The sequence below is a fragment of the Saccopteryx bilineata genome, chromosome 7 (genome assembly GCF_036850765.1).
Source record: "Saccopteryx bilineata isolate mSacBil1 chromosome 7, mSacBil1_pri_phased_curated, whole genome shotgun sequence".
NCBI classification, from domain to species: Eukaryota; Metazoa; Chordata; class Mammalia; order Chiroptera; family Emballonuridae; genus Saccopteryx; species Saccopteryx bilineata.
In genome coordinates, this window is record NC_089496.1 from 22,886,185 (window position 1) to 22,902,488 (window position 16,304).

At 37.2% G+C, this 16,304-nt stretch overlaps 1 protein-coding gene and 1 non-coding gene across 9 annotated transcripts in view; both read left to right on the forward strand.

Moving 5' to 3' along the window:
* AKAP9 (A-kinase anchoring protein 9) overlaps positions 1-16,304 on the forward strand; it is a 171,989-nt gene that overhangs the window by 81,054 nt on the left and 74,631 nt on the right. For 4 of the 8 annotated variants that reach the window (XM_066239573.1, XM_066239580.1, XM_066239574.1 and 1 more), the window contains 6 exons: positions 2,643-2,999; positions 5,464-5,688; positions 6,735-6,875; positions 7,359-7,462; positions 8,179-8,274; positions 9,858-10,063. In XM_066239573.1, coding sequence (XP_066095670.1) covers positions 2,643-2,999; positions 5,464-5,688; positions 6,735-6,875; positions 7,359-7,462; positions 8,179-8,274; positions 9,858-10,063 — 1,129 coding nt within the window. The remainder of the gene's footprint in view (positions 1-2,642; positions 3,000-5,463; positions 5,689-6,734; positions 6,876-7,358; positions 7,463-8,178; positions 8,275-9,857; positions 10,064-16,304) is intronic. The other 4 variants (XM_066239576.1, XM_066239577.1, XM_066239578.1 and 1 more) reach the window with 3 other exon arrangements.
* Positions 3,603-3,765, forward strand: LOC136311265 (U1 spliceosomal RNA). The gene has a single exon (XR_010726703.1). It is a non-coding gene; the product is annotated as a U1 spliceosomal RNA (small nuclear RNA).

Consider the following 16,304-nt stretch of genomic DNA (forward strand, 5'->3'; position numbering starts at 1 on the left):
AATTACTTTTATCTTTCTCTTAGTTTTCTAATCTATTAAATTGAGGTAATAACAATACCTATCTATATGATTAAATAAAATATAAATCTAAGTGAAAGATAATATAAATGAAATTTCCTATAATACGGATTAAATGAAATAATAGGAGGCTTTAATAATGATTGCCACTGCTTTTATTGTTGTTCTTGTTACCATTGATATTCTGCTGAAGCAGGACATTGTTCAGCCTCTTGAGAGGAGATAGCACTTGGGGGGAAGAAGGCTAGCAGGAACCAAAGGGAATCTGGATCCCAATGGGTACATCAGGTTCAAGACCAGGGTATTAAAGCAATAGTTCATTTATATTACCTGGACCAACAGAAAAAAGCATTGGTTAACCGCCTCACCAGGTGGTGGCTCAGTGGATAGAGCATCAACCTGAGACGCTAAGTACCCAGGTTTGAAACTCTGAGGTCTCCAGCTTGAGTGCAGGCTCATCTAACTTGAGCACGGGCTCACCAGCTTGAGTGTGGGTTCACTGACTTGAGCATGGGATTGTAGACATGACCCCATGGTCACTGGCTTGAGCCCAACGGTCACTGGCTTGAAGCCAAGGTCACTGGATTGAGCCCAGCGTTGGTGACTTGAGCAGTAGGTTACTGGCTCAGTCGGAGCCCCCTGGTCGAGGCACATATGAGAAATCAATCAGTGAACAACTAAGGTGCCGTAACTATGAGGTGATGCTTCTTATCTCTCTTCCTTCCTGTGTGTCTGTCTCTCTTTAAAAAAAAAAGGGGTTGCCCTGGCCGGTTGGCTCAGTGGTAGAGCGTTGGCCTGGCATGCGGGGGACCTGGGTTCAATTCCCGGCCAGGGCACATTGGAGAAGTGCCCATTTGCTTCTCCACCTCCCCTCCTTCCTCTCTGTCTCTTTCTTCCCCTCCCACAGCCAAGGCTCCATTGGAGCAAAGATGGCCCGGGCCCTGGGGATGGCTCCTTGGCCTCTGCCCCAGGCGCTATAGTGGCTCTGGTCGTGGCAGAGCATCGCCCTGGAGGGGCAGAGCATCGCCCCCTGGTGGGCCGAGCTTCGCCCCTGGTGGGCGTGCCGGGTAGATCCTGGTCGGGTGCATGCTGGAGTCTGTCTGACTGTCTCTCCCCGTTTCCAGCTTCAGAAAAATACAAAAAAAAAGAGGGGGGGGTTGAAGGTCAGTAGGCACGAAGGTTTCAAAGCCCTTGAATGCTTTATCTTAGACCAGGGGTCCCCAAACTTTTTACACAGGGGGCCAGTTCACTGTCCCTCAGATTGTTGGAGGGCCAGACTATAAAAAAAACTATGAATAAATCCCTATGCACACTGCACATACCTTATTTTAAAGTAAAAAAACAAAACGGGAACAAATACAATATTTAAAATAAAGAACAAGTAAATTTAAATCAACAAACTGACCAGTATTTCAATGGGAACTATGCTCCTCTTAACTGACCACCAATGAAAGAGGTGCCCCTTCCGGAAGTGCAGCGGGGCGGGATAAATGGCCTCTGGGGCATGCGGCCCTCGGGCCGTAGTTTAGGGACCCCTGTCTTAGACTATGGCAACCAGACTTTCTGCTTTGCAGATTTGCTCTGGAGATGGGACTTTTATAAAGTTATTTGTGCAGTTGGTTATGAAAGGTTTGGATTTGTCAGAGCTAAGTCTGCTGTTGAGAGTTTCTAAGTACCTGTGCTAGATGGGACAAAAGTAAGTTGGGATTTAGGATCATAGTTGTTGTGGAAAGTGAAAATGAATGAAAGAGTCATACTTACCAACCACATAGATCAAGTATTTCACTTCTGGATATTTATTATAAAGAAGAAAGGATAAGCACAATGATATAGTTATGATTTTATCACAGTGGTGTTTAAAATAGTGTAAGAATGGAATCAGTCTAACTGTCCAACATAGAAAATTGATTGAATATATTTATACTGTATTTGTTTAATCTGAAACTTTAAACTTATTGAAAATTATATGGAGGCCTGACCTGTGATGGTGCAGTGGATCAAGCGTCGACCTGGAAATGCTGAGGTCGCCGGTTCAAAACCCTGGGCTTGCCTGGTCAAGGCACATATGGGAGTTGATGCTTCCTGCTCTTCCCCCCTTCTCTCTCTCTCTCTCTGTCTCTCTTCTCTAAAATGAATAAATAATAAAAGAAAATTATATGGAAACGTATTTTTAACATGGAAATATGTTTATTATAGTTAAGCTATAAAGGAGATTATAATATTAGAACTGACATTTTTCTAAGGAAAACACATAGCTGTATGCGTATCCATATTGGTATTGAAAGAGGAAGACTGGGAGAAGTGTTACTGAAGTCATTTTTCTTGGAAGAGAGAAATCTAAGGGCTTTATTTCTCTCTTTCTAATTTCTGTACTGAACATTTTTATTACTATCATAGTAAGAATTTTAAAACTTTAATTTTAAAAGGCAGGCAGTATAATAAATACTTTTACATTAGATTCAGCGTAAAATAAAGAGTCTTCCTATATCACTTTATCATAGGGTTTCTTTTAGTCTTAAACCATGAGGCTGTTGTTTTCTTTAATTCATGTAATTTTTAATGGTGAATACTTTTTAAATCCTGCTGGTATTTAAAAGTCTAATCCTTTTTTGTTTATCTTTTAGGTCATTGTGTCGATGAGTGTAGCATTTGCTCAACAAGCTGAGCTATCTAGAATATCGGAAGAAAAAGAAGATACTCCATCATCCCAACAAGCACATGCTCTCTGTCAACAAGGACAACGACATTATTTAAATGAAATGAAATTGCCACAGGGTCAGGTTGGTTTTCAGACTTTTGAGACAATGCACATGAAATTTAAAGAAGAATTTAAACCACTTAGTAAGGAGTTAGAAGATGGAAAGGAAGTTCTTTTATCAAACAGTGGTAATCTTGATGATACACTCGAATCAAAGGACCATGAACTAACTATTTCAGAAGAACTCTTCTCCAAAGATAAAACGTTTATAGACAGAAAATCTGTAAGTATGCTTCCTTTAACATAAAAACTTATATAAAATTGTGACAGCCTTTGCTATACAGATACTATATTAGCAGTGATGTTGCTTAACGGAGAAGGAAAGTATCAAATTCAGTCATAACAGTGATTCACATTATGAATGTGTTTTATTACTTCTGAGGTATAGGAATAAATGACAATATTATTATTGAATAATGCAAGTCTGGATCCTAGTATTCTTATTTGTCTTATGCACATTGTGCATGGTAAAATCTTAAAGTTATACCTCTATTAATTTTGTTTTAGTCAATTCAAGATTAATTATACTACAGTTTGACAGTATGAATAAAAGCTTTACTTAATTTAATATGATACTATCACAAGAAAAGAGCTACCCACGCAAGACAATTTAAAGCAGTGGTTTTCAACCTTTTTACACTTGGGTCTGGTGAAAATAGGAGAATTATTACCGCTAAGGCGGAAACACCCTGACATAAGTGAATTCAACTAAGATCATTGGGTAAATGATCTTCATACAACATCAGGGTGGTTAACTCTTTCGCAGACTAGCCCAAAATTTCTGACAGACCAGTCCATGGACCAGTGGTTGAAAAACATGGATTTGATAGTTACCTGGCAGGGGATATTCCATGATCATGAGGTGGTTTTTCTGGGGCGATGCTCACCCATTGCACTCTGGTTGTGCTGACCCTTGTGATTTCCCTAAATGTGGGAAACTCAACTGTATAATTTGTGGTAGTGATGGACTGCATTCATGTTCTCCCTTTTAAAAAAGAAAAGGAAAAGAAAAACACGGATTTAAAGCATTCTAGTCTGTAAATATCAATTCTTTACTTATTCACTAATGGAGAATCAATTCTGTGTCTATATCTCAGCTGTGCCTTTAACAGAAAATAAAGTCTACCTATTTTTAAATTATCTAAGTTCAAATTTTTATTAATGTTTAGGATAGGTTGTGTCTTGTTAGTGGCTTATTCAAATAAAATTGTCAACTCTTTATACAATACAAAACAAGATATTCATGAAAACAACTTTAGTTTACCAGCAACTATTCAAGGCTGAGTAATCAGGATGATTTGTTTAAGTAGTAGCTCTTTAGGAATTGAAGTACTTGTAGAAACCCATAGGAGCTGACTTCTTATGAGTAGGAGAAAGTGGAATAATAGCACTTATTTCCAAATAAAATTTATTGGAGATTGGCTCTTATCAGGCAGTTCTCTCTCTGTATTACTGTACTGACCACTAGCATAATATAAATTAAATAGGTAACATTTCTCATGTTTTATAAATTTAACTTCAAAATATAGGTATTACATTTATATAGGGTGGGGCAAAAGTAGGTTTATAGTTGTGAGTACACAAAACAAAAAGTTTATTCTTATATTATTATTTACTAATTGTGTTATTTTCCATATGAACAACTTTAAACTAACTTTTGCCCTACCGTGTTATTTCCCCATTATAAAATGTCAAGAGGAGAAATGGAGTTTTAGCTTCATTAAGAGTAGGATCTTGAGCCCTGGCCAGTTTGCTCAGTGGTAGAGCATCGGACTGGCTTGCAGGAGTCCCGGGTTCGATTCCCAGCCAGGGCACACAGGAAAAGCGCCCATCTGCTTCTCCACCCTTCCCCCTCTCCTTCCTCTGTCTCTCTCTTCCCCTCCCGCAGCCAAGGCTCCATGGGAGCAAAGTTGGCCTGGGCGCTGAGGATGGCTCCATGGCCTCTGCCTCAGGTGCAGAATGGCTCTGGACGCAACAGAGCGATGCCCCAGATGGGCAGAGCATCTCCCCCTGGTGGGCATGCCGGTTAGATCCTGGTCGGGCACATGTGGGAGTCTGTCTGCCTGCCACCCCATTTCCAACTTCAGAAAAATACAAAAAAAAAAAAAAAAAGTAGGATCTTGAGTATCCTTCTTAATTTTTCTCTCTTAGAACTAGACTACTTCTAAACTAACTGATAAATAGCTATTTTGCTTTTGAAGAATAACATTTAGAATGATAATAAACTAACCTCACATTAAGAATTATCATTAACTCATCTCTCTCCTTTTTTTCCTGTCTATCCCTCTCTCTGACTCTCTCTCTGTCTCTGTCCAAAAAAAAAAAAAAAGTCTATTTTAGCCTGACCTGTGGTGGCACAGTGGATAAAGCGTTGACCTGGAACACTGAGGTCTCCAGTTGGAAGCCCTGGGCTTGTCTGGTCAAGGCACATATGGGAGTTCATGTTTCCTGCTCCTCCCCCCTTCTCTCTCTTTCTTTCTCTTTGTCCTCTCTAAAATGAATAAAATCTTAAAAGAATTATATTTAAGACATGCTTTTTAAAAAATCATTTATAATAATTATGTATATAAAAATATCAGATGCTTTGTGGGGTTAATAGTAGAATTGCTTTCATATTTCTTTAAAATATTGATTCTGACTTATTTCTACGAAATGTGTTATGGTTGAATTTTTTTTAACTTTTATAGATCCATGATGAGATTTTGGTATCAAGCATGGATGCTTCTCAACAGCTATTGTTAAATGAAGAACAGTTAGAAGATATGAGGCAGGAACTAGTACGACAATACCAAGAACACCAACAGGCAACAGAACTGTTGAGGCAGGCACACATGCGTCAGATGGAGAGACAGCGAGAAGACCAGGAGCAGCTACAGGAAGAGATTAAGAGACTGAATAGACAACTAGCCCAGGTAGGTGTCTCAGCGACCCTTTTCTCCCTGGTTAATATAGTAGTAGTCTTTATATAACCTTAAAAAAAAAAGGCAGAATTATTGCCAAGATCTGAATAATACAAATACTCAAAATCAGGAATAGGCTCCATCAGCATAGCAGCCTTAGGTCTTGTTAGAGAAATCTGACTCATTGTTAGAGTGTGGTGTGTCCCTACCATTTTATTTCTCTTTGCAGGCACTGGAAAAGGGGCTGCAGGGTTGTTTGTTTTTTCTTAATCATTCCATTAACTGTATGTGGCAAAAACACTGACAATTTTGGAAAATTTTTGTGCTGAGGTGCAGTTAATATTCAGTTTTCCCATATTCATTTATGATTTTATGACCACCAATTAGCATCTCCAAGGTTTACCTTTATCTGTCCTTAACTCTTATCTTTTAAATCGTGAATGGAAATCTGAAGTAGTATGTTTCTTGATCTTTGTCCAAGGAACCATCTCTTCGTGATTTGAGAAATGCAAATTTACGTAATGCTCTAATCCCTTTCTTGGCTGAATTTACATACTCCTTGGTATTTGGGATCTGGATTCTTATCAATTGCTGTATATGATATACTTACAAAATCATTGCAGAAAAGCAACAAATATTTTATAAAAGTTATTTAAAATTTATTCAATTTTTCAAACTTAAGCTAAAAGGAGAAATAAGAAATAGAGAACTATTTAAAAATGTTCTTTCAAATAGAGAATAATAGCAAATTGGGAATTGACAAATCATTTGGGAAAACTATTTTTTGCTTTTCTTCATCTCATTTTGTGAATTTAAACTGAATTTTTCAATGCAAAATTGGTATATAAAATAATATTATTTGAGTTGCACAAATTTTGTTTTGTTCAAATTTTGCATTGAACTTTATATATGCTTTTAACCCCTTATTAATGGGATAAGAATCATAGGTAGAACCGGGGTCTGTTGGTCCCAGGGGGTTAAAACAAAATCTGCTTAATATTTCTGCCTTTATCTTCTATCGCAAACAATATTCTCTCATGACCTTTTTTCTTATTTAGAGATCCTCAATAGATAATGAAAACCTGGTTTCAGAGAGAGAGAGGGTGCTTTTAGAGGAGCTGGAAGCACTAAAGCAGCTGTCTCTAGCTGGAAGAGAGAAGCTGTGTTGTGAGCTGCACAACAGCAGTACGCAAACACAGGTAGTGTGGACTTTGACTCCCCTAGGAGCAGTGGATCAACAATGCAGTACGATCTGTTTGTCTTTATTGTTGGCGTGAAATGTGTTTCTTATAGGTATTGCACTTAAAATATTTGTGATTGCTTACATGTGAGGTAGGTGGAGCCAAGATGCCTTACATTCCACTTAAGGTAATATGAATCTGACATTGCTGGGCAGCAGCTTGTCTCACCAGCGACCAACCCAACAAACTTGATTGTCATACTATAGCATGCATTAGCTTGAACTCATTGAGCTTTTCATCTGTAATCTAGAGTCTTTTATCTTTTTTTGATAATGCTAATCTCTTGATAGAATATAGTTAAATATTATTTTGTATAGTATCTATTCTGCATGTAGAGCTTTCTTTTTCACCTCATAAGAACTTAAAGAATGACATGCTACTTCCAAGATGACAGGGTTTCTTTCTGTCTTGTCCTCTCTACCTTTACACAAACTTAAACAGGATGAAAATGAAAGCCAGGGGGAAGTAGACGAACAGACCATTAAAGAAAAGGAATTGGACAGAAAACTTGAAGAAGTGCCTCCTGATATTCTGTCCAATGAAAGGTATACAGAATATGTGTTTTTTTTAATACAAATGAATTAAAATAGTTGTTTTAGTGTTATAAACTTTATTTGTCCTTTTTATCTTGTACATTTATTTATATGTTATGCTGATATGTAAAGAGTAACAAGTTTTGGTCATTTAAATAGACAAACATTTAAAAATCTTTTGTATATAAAGTAATTTTTTAAGATACTGATCAGATAATTAACACAGTAACTGTTTAGGCATTATTTGGTTCTTGAACCTTTCTGGATTAATTTTAGTTTGCTCATAAGGCATTTTTATACTAAAAAACAAAATTGTATTTGTGGGTTTATGCCTTCACTGGATAGAAATACATTCAGTGCAAGGTTACCCTCTGGTTTGTTCATGATGAGGAAAAAAATTAAGTGTGATAAGTCCACATGTAGCTTTCATTCATTTACTGCTTAACAAATGAGAACTTTTAATCCATATTCCACTTTTACAGAGTACTAAATTAGTCATCCAATGTTAACAAAACTTTCCCTGACTCTGATTTTGTGATGTGTAAAATATAAATGAGAATAGTTACCCTACAGTAATATTAAGGACTTTAAGCACAATATTTTAAATTTTTTGTTCAAATGAAAATAGTTTAATTTTAAATTAAAACTAATATCTACTAACTTAATTTCCTCCTTTTCCAATTTCTGTGATTGTCAACCCTCTGTGTCCTCCTAACCTCCTTCCTCAGCTTGCATGGAGGAATTTGGCCCCTAAGGTTTTGGCTTCCCCATTGGATCATCAGTATGGAACACAGTCAGTACGGAACTCAAACAAGAAAGACAGTGTATGAAAATTAGAGTTACCATAGCAATATAAAATAAACAAAATGTTTATTTTATAATCATAAAATAATTATTTTATAAATGTTTATGTTATAATAGAGATAACTTATTTTTTATCTCAATTAGGTATATTTTTTAAATTATGCAATATTTAATTATTACAAATTTTTGTAGTGAGTGCTGATAAATTAGTATTCTTTTTTTTTTTTTACCACCATATTAATTTATTTTTCTTATGTAGAAATGTTTTCAAAATATTCTAGTCCTGGGGTGTTGGGCTTGAACAAAATCTGAGGAAAAGTTAAACTAAAACCCTTGACTTACTCTCTACTAACTAAATTACTTAGAGTTTTATTTTTAATATCCTTGCTTATATAAGCATAGAACTTGATCTAGGTGCAAAAATAGAACTGCCTCTTTCACTTGACAGATACTGAAGGGAAAAGTCTGCATTTATTACCTTGTCTTAAAATAGTTATGCCATGTGCCTGTGTAAACAGATATCCTTTAACCTGGTTGTTGGTGCTCTCCCACAGTGTGACATTGAGACAGAAAGCTGTCTTAAGACAGACGACCTTCTCTATGAAAGTCTTTTATTTTGTCTACATGTATTAAATATCAAGTTTGCCACTGTAATACCTTTGTTGAATTAAGCTGTTAGGATAAGAGAATTGTTTAGTTATTCAGAAAATTAATCAGCTCATCTTATGAATCACCATTTATAGAATTATGTTTTTTGACATGGAAAGATGTTTGTGTTTAGCAAAATTGAGCCCTTACAAAAAACAGTTTGTCCACAATAATCCCATTTTTTAATAATTTATTTATGAGAGAGATGGGGGAAAGTCTAGAAGGATAGGCATTAAAATGTTAATGGTGATTATCTCTGAGTGCTGAGATATTTTGGTGGATGGTTAGCAGTATTTTCTAACTTTTTAAAAAAATAAAAATTATTACTTGTCTTTTAAAAAAAGAGAAATACAACTTCATTTTATGTGGTTGAAAATAGTTTTCTTCTGCTGGTTGAAATGAGGGTGGTGTATGTAACCTGAGAAATTTCTGTGTCTGGAGTGGATATAAGGGCCTGTAATAATCTCCTCTGGTGTTAGCAGATAGTGATATTGCACAATAGACTTTTTTAAAAGTAAGTCTTTGCTAATTTTGTAATTTAATCATCTAGCTCATCACCGTTAATTTATACAAATACATATTTTTTATGGTAGAATTTTAAAATATGTTGTTGGACCCAAAGAAATTAAATGTAAAACATACATGAACAACCATGAATGTTATTACCAGTTTAATAATTTACATATGTGTGGATTGGGTACTACCACACTTTTTAAAAATTACCTTTTGCATCTCCTTAAAATTATTTTTTAATCTGGAAACTTTTAAATTTGTAAAGTAAATCAGAAACAAAAAGGACTTCATTCTAGGTGCTGTTGCCTATTATTTTAATAGAGATGGTCATATGATGCTTTATTTTTTAAGCAAATATTTTATAGTGCATTTTCTGTGAGACATAAGCAAAGTGCTTTTAAAAAGGTTAAACATTTTAATAAACGTTTCTTGATTTCTGCAGGTATGCACTTCAGAAAGCTAATAACAGACTCCTGAAGATCCTTTTAGAAGTTGTAAAGACAACAGCAGCTGTTGAAGAGACAATTGGTCGTCATGTCCTTGGTATTCTAGATAGATCTAGTAAAGGCCAGTCATCTGCCAGCCTGATTTGGAGGTCAGAAACAGAGGCACCTGTAAAGTCATGTGTCCATGAGGAACACACAGGAGGTACTACTTTATATTCTACTGAAACTATCATCAATAAACCTTGGAGTTCAAGGCACTGTGCCATTTATTGAAAATACAGAAAATACTGAAGTATTTTCCAGTAAAAAGATCTCCAAAAACAGTCGTTAGAGCCACTCTTCTCAAAACACCATTATGGATAGTATTTGCAAGTAGATGTCTTAGAGTTGTCATTATAAATACTCGGGGATACCACTGCACTATATAAATCAGAGGCTGTTTAATTTCTCTGCCAATAAAAGAAAAATATTGCATCACCACTCAGGACCATTCAGTAACCATAATGTGTAGGCACTGTCATGCAACCACCCTATAGATGAAGGAAAGATTAGAGCTAAAGAGCCTTTAAGAACCATACATCAGTTTCACATTGTTGAGATGGTTAGCAGAAAGTCTTTTTAAGAAATCCAAGATTTGAATTATGTTTGGACTGTCTGCTGCTCCGTCCTTTCTTCCTTTTGAAAAAGTGGTGTGAAGTATGGCAGAATGTGTGTGGATCCAGCAACTGGGTCCTGACATGACATAGCAGCTTCCTGCCTTCTGCTGTGCGAGCTCAGCTCTCCTTTGAATCTCTTCATTTCATTTTGCTGACATCCAGTTTCCTTTTTACCCCTCCCTCCCTCCCTCCCTCCCTCCCTCCCTCCCTTTTTTAAATTTCTTATTTCTTAGTGGAGAGGAAATTAGGAAATTAAAAGGGGAGAAAGATTTTGTCAGATGGAGAAATTAGGGTCGGCTCTTGGATCAGATCAGGCCCATACTTGACTACCATTCCACACCTAAGCATATCTCCCCAGTTAGAGGCTGACAGTCTAAAACTGCCAGTTTATGCAATTTTGAGAGCATTCTGTTTTTTTAGTTTCATGTGTAGAAATGAGAAGAAATTATGCCATTAACAGCAGGTTTGCCTTTTATAGGTTGGCCAGTTGCATGTTTCTGAGGGCAGAAAAAACTTGATTTGGAATCTTAAGTAAAAATACTTTTAAAAGCACCTCAGTTGAGGGCAAAGATCATATTAAAAATTGCTTTTAGTAAAATAAGATCTGAAATAATACGATATTTTAAAATTTTCACATTTATTCTTTTAAAACTTTGAAATATTATTCACACTAACTTTACCCTTGAGTAAGCTCTCAGTCAAGGGCTATTTTATTTCTAGAAATAAATCTCGATATATATATAAAAGAATTTGGTAGTATTTTCTTGGTCTCATAGTAAGATAAGAGTATTTATCAAATTATGCATTTTTAGAAATAGATATTTCATAAACTGGTTTCACTTCACCATTGGGGGCGTTGTTTTTCTGTTAAGAACTAAGCTAAACCTTATTCAAAAGACAATCTAGCCTGACCTGTGGTGACGCAGTGGATAAAGCGTCGACCTGGAAATGCTGAGGTTGCCGGTTCGAAACCCTGGGCTTGCCTGGTCAAGGCACATATGGAAGTTGATGCTTCCAGCTCCTCCCCCCTGTCTCTCTCTCCCCCTCTCTCTCCTCTCTAAAATGAATAAATAAAATAAAATAAATTAAAAAAAAAAAAGACAATCTAAAAAATGTTCTCTAGAGTACAAAAATATTTTATGCCTTTTTGTTAGCAGTTCTCTTAGACCTTTCTCAAAATGATTGCTGTAGTGCTCAGCAAATAACATGTCTTAAAAGAGAGCAAACTCACTCCCACAGCAGTGTTCTCCTAGCTATAAGAAGGAATAGATTGGCAATGCAAGTACAGAGGTTTGTGTTTATGTTCATTTTTTATGACAAAGTAGATCTTCAAGGACATCTGATTAACTTTCTTGCATGGTTACATCTAAAGCCCCTATTATAGGTTAAATATGTCTGGTCTATTTCAAGATATCCAGTAATACAGTGGTTTTTCAGTTATAAGCAATCTTATCAGTTCAATTCCATAAATATTTATTGAGCAACTTCTCTATGCCCTCTGCTTTATAATAATTTACAGTCTAGTGAAGTAGTCACTGAGGTTACAATTCAAGGCAAGGTAAATTTATAGTACTTAATACTTAAAAACACTTTATGTGCACTTGAATAGGTTAAGCCTCTTAAATATTTAATTATTTAACTGTTAACTGATTCAGAAAGAATAGTATTAGAATACAAAAGGTAAAATTAAATTCACAGTTAAGAAATAGTGTGTATAGAATATTAGAGCAGAGATAAGAATTTTGATGTTATTAGCACCATTCGGTATAATATTCACTTATTACCCTGGCTAGATAGCTCAGTTGGTTAGAGCATCATCCTGAAGCTCAGAGGTTGCCGGTTTGATCCCCAGTCACAGAGCACATACAAGAATAGAATGATCTTCTTGTCTCTTTCTCTCCCTTCCTCTCTCTCTAAAACCAATAAATTAAAAAAAATTAGTAATATTCATTTATCGTTTAATTACTCAGTCTTTGTTTTTATGATATTTAATGTATTTAATGATATTCTAGTCTTACTAGTAAAATTAGGATGACCATTTAATATCATTTGGGGACACTTACTAGATTCATTTTGCATCTTGAAGGTGTTACTGGTGATGTCAGCTCTCAGTTCTTGAGTTCAGCAAAGAAAGAATTTAGAGCCAAGAACTCAAGTGCAAGAGGAAGTTTATTTAGCCTGCAAAGCTAAAGTACACTCAGAGAAGGTTTGAGTGGGCTGCTCAGAGCACCGCCTTGGCCTTTTAGAAAGAAAGTCACGGAGGGAAGGAAGTGAGCCAGCTGCATGAACTCAGGAAACAAGTTACAGAGGCAGAAGAAAGGCTCTCTGCAAGAGACCTTCAGAGGGGTTAGCCTGGGACGAGCTGCCACTGCCCACTACTCCCCTGGCTGCAAGTCTCATGGGGATCCTCGGAACATAGGAGAAAAAAAGCAAAACCACAAGCCTGAAGAAAGAAAACTTGGGCATGCTCTAGATAGAGCACGCGTTGGGTTCTTTGTCTATAAGAGTTTTAATCTATTTTCTAAAGGTGGGAATTTTAGGGGAGGTTGCAGAGGAGGATCTCAATAGAATATTCATTAGCTTTCCAGGTGTGCCTTATATGTGCTGATGCATATTGAGGGGTCAGGGTCATTCTCTCTCATCAGTTTTCACCTTCAAAGAACATCACTAAAGAGGGACTGGGACCGCGGCAGGTCCACCCCAGTACAGTCTGGAATGTATAAAATAAGACCTTGCAATTCATTATCTGCCTGTAAATTGCTCACCAGTTGTTCAGCTGTCTGTCTCAGTTTCCTCCTCCCACTTGCCAAGGAATTTTCCTAGCTTCTAACTTACCTGCCTCAAAGGAAATGCAGAATTAATGTAATTTATAATTTAACACCTTGAATTTTTCATAAACTTTGAGGAAAATAATTGGCTTTAAAATATTGACAGTGTTTCAAATGTAAGAATTATTCCTGACATTTCTTCATATTTTTAATAGATGCATTATTGTAAAACTAAAATGAACTTTTGGTCCTATTTAATATAAGAGGAAAAGTTCACTCAATCCGATTATGATGCACCTTCTGCTTTTTCATTTTCATGTGAGTTTGTGTCGGAGCTAGCACTTGTGATCTCCTTTCAGCCTTCATGTCGGAACTTGCTTAGATTTTAAACATGTATGGACTTGTTAACTCTAAAAAAACAAATAATTGGTTTGTTAATGTTTGCTTCCTCATAAGAGTAACCTAGTTTATGAATTTGAAGGGACATTTTGAGACAGTGTGAAATCACTTGAACATGAGTGAATATTAGACTAGTTCATAAAAAGGGATTCCCCCAGGACATGTTGAAAGAAAATTGCTGCAGCCTGCACTGTGCTGGTTCCCAGTAGAATGCATATACTCCCTTAGGAAGCCAAGGGCTGAAGGAATCTCGTCTGTTGGAACTTCCTTTTGGAGCAGTGTGATGTTACAGAAAGAATGCTGGATTAGTAAATAGAAGGCCCTTGATTCTTGTCCTAGCTCACTGTGACCTGAGTACATCTCTTAGTCTCCTAGGGCTCTTCAGTTGAGCTTTTTCACCTGTCAGGTATGAGAGTCAGACTAGAGTCAGTGGTTTCCAGTTGGAGTCTAGAGATCTTCTGAAGGCCATTGGGACAGAGGAGGGCTCTATCATAACACCCACCCTACTTTAACTGAGAACCTTATTGTCATCTGTGTGGAATCAACCTGGTATAACCATTATCTGCAATTTATTTGTTTAATTTATTGATTTTAGTGACAGAGGAAGGGCGGGAGAGAAAGAGACAGGAACACTGAGCTGTTCCTGCATGTGCCCTGACTGGGGGTCGGACCCGCAACCTCTGCTTCCAGACGATGCTCCAGCCCGAGAGCGCTCAGGCCAGGGCCATTATCTGCTATTTTTAAGACACAGAGCTGAGTAGGCCCAATTGGAAATCATGAATCTATACACCAAACTGACCATTTTGAGATTTCTGTTGGTATGCTATGATATTGCCCTGTTGATGTATATTCTCTGATTTCCTCCTAAAACTATTATAAATGAAGTATAAACTTGATGTATTTCTCCTTATTTCATGGGAATAAACAAAAAGTTTTATTTCTTCTTTGGAACATATTCAGATTATTTTTGTTTACATCTTCAAAATATTAATAATATATATTAAGCTAGTTAATATCTTCATTTTTTTTCTAGGTACTTTAATATCTTCTTTGTTCATTATACATTTGAAAAAAATTAACACCAGTGACCTTTTATAAGCCATGTTGTTTAAATATCCTCTATTTTTTGCTTGAGATTTTCTCTGTGTAATACACAGTCTCTCCAGTCTTTTCCTCACCACTGGTTGCTTCTTTGTACCCAAAAAAGGAAAGAAAAGGCTTTTGTTGGCTTTCTCGACTTTGCTCCTCCATTTCTAGGTAAACCTCAGCAGCCTTGACAAGAGTCTGGGCCAGTCCTCCCTCCAGCAGCACTGGTTTCTGTCCCTACAGCACCAAAACTGCTTTCTCAAAGGTCAATAGCACCTCGCAGTTGTCAAATCCAGTATATCTTCTCAGTCCTTGTCCTGTTTGACCCGGGACAATAACATTACTGTACTGAAATTTCTACCTTTTGAAACATTTTTGTCTCCTGGAATATCTTTCTACTGTTTTGTTTTTTTTTTTAAATAATGACTTCTGTCATCTAAGAATCATGTAAGGTGGAAACCAGAATCATCTTTTACTTTTCTTTCTCTCTTGTCTTAAACATTCAGTCTTCTCCAACCTGTGCCCGGTCTTCCTCATAGTATTTCGTGTCTTCCACACTTATCATCTGGGCGATTGATACTGCTTTCTCATCACCCTCTTTTTTTTCTCCAGCTCTTCCTCTGCACTGCTGCAGTTTGTGTCCTGGTTCACAGGTTGGATGTTATCTTTCCTGCTCAAAAAAATTATTTACGGCCCTGGCCGGTTGGCTCAGCGGTAGAGCGTCGGCCTAGCGTGCGGAGGACCCGGGTTCGATTCCTGGCCAGGGCACACAGGAGAAGCGCCCATTTGCTTCTCCACCCCTCCGCCGCGCCTTCCTCTCTGTCTCTCTCTTCCCCTCCCGCAGCCAAGGCTCCATTGGAGCAAAGATGGCCCGGGTACTGGGGATGGCTCTGTGACCTCTGCCTCAGGTGCTGGAGTGGCTCTGGTCGCAACATGGCAACGCCCAGGATGGGCAGAGCATCGCCCCCTGGTGGGCAGAGCATCGCCCCATGGTGGGCGTGCCGGGTGGATCCCGGTTGGGCGCATGCGGGAGTCTGTCTGACTGTCTCTCCCTGTTTCCAGCTTCAGAAAAATGCAAAAAAAAAAAAAAAAAAAATTATTTACTTCCCCATTATTAGCCAAAACCCAGTGTCCTGTGAGATTTAAAACCATTCCCAACTTGGGTCCAGCCTACTTTCCATCTGCCTCTTTCGGCTCTTCCGGTCACCACACCCTCCTTCTCCACATGCTGTCGCCCCAGCCAGCCTTGACTCCCATTGTATCAGGCCATCTCTTCCCCAGATTTGTCCTGTTCTCTGTGTACATTAGAAAGAAAAGGTCACTAGCATGCATTTAATTCTCAGGTAAAGTTGCTGTACAATACAAGTATTTTTTGCTTGCTTAAACACTCATTGTAAACCATTAGTATTTCTTGCTTCCATAGTTTCTTTAAAAATATCATTTATTTTCTAGAGTACTTTAGTAACTTTGCAACATCAGAATTAATTTTAAATGCCAGGATCATTTGAGCTCATGTATATAAAATATCTCTGTT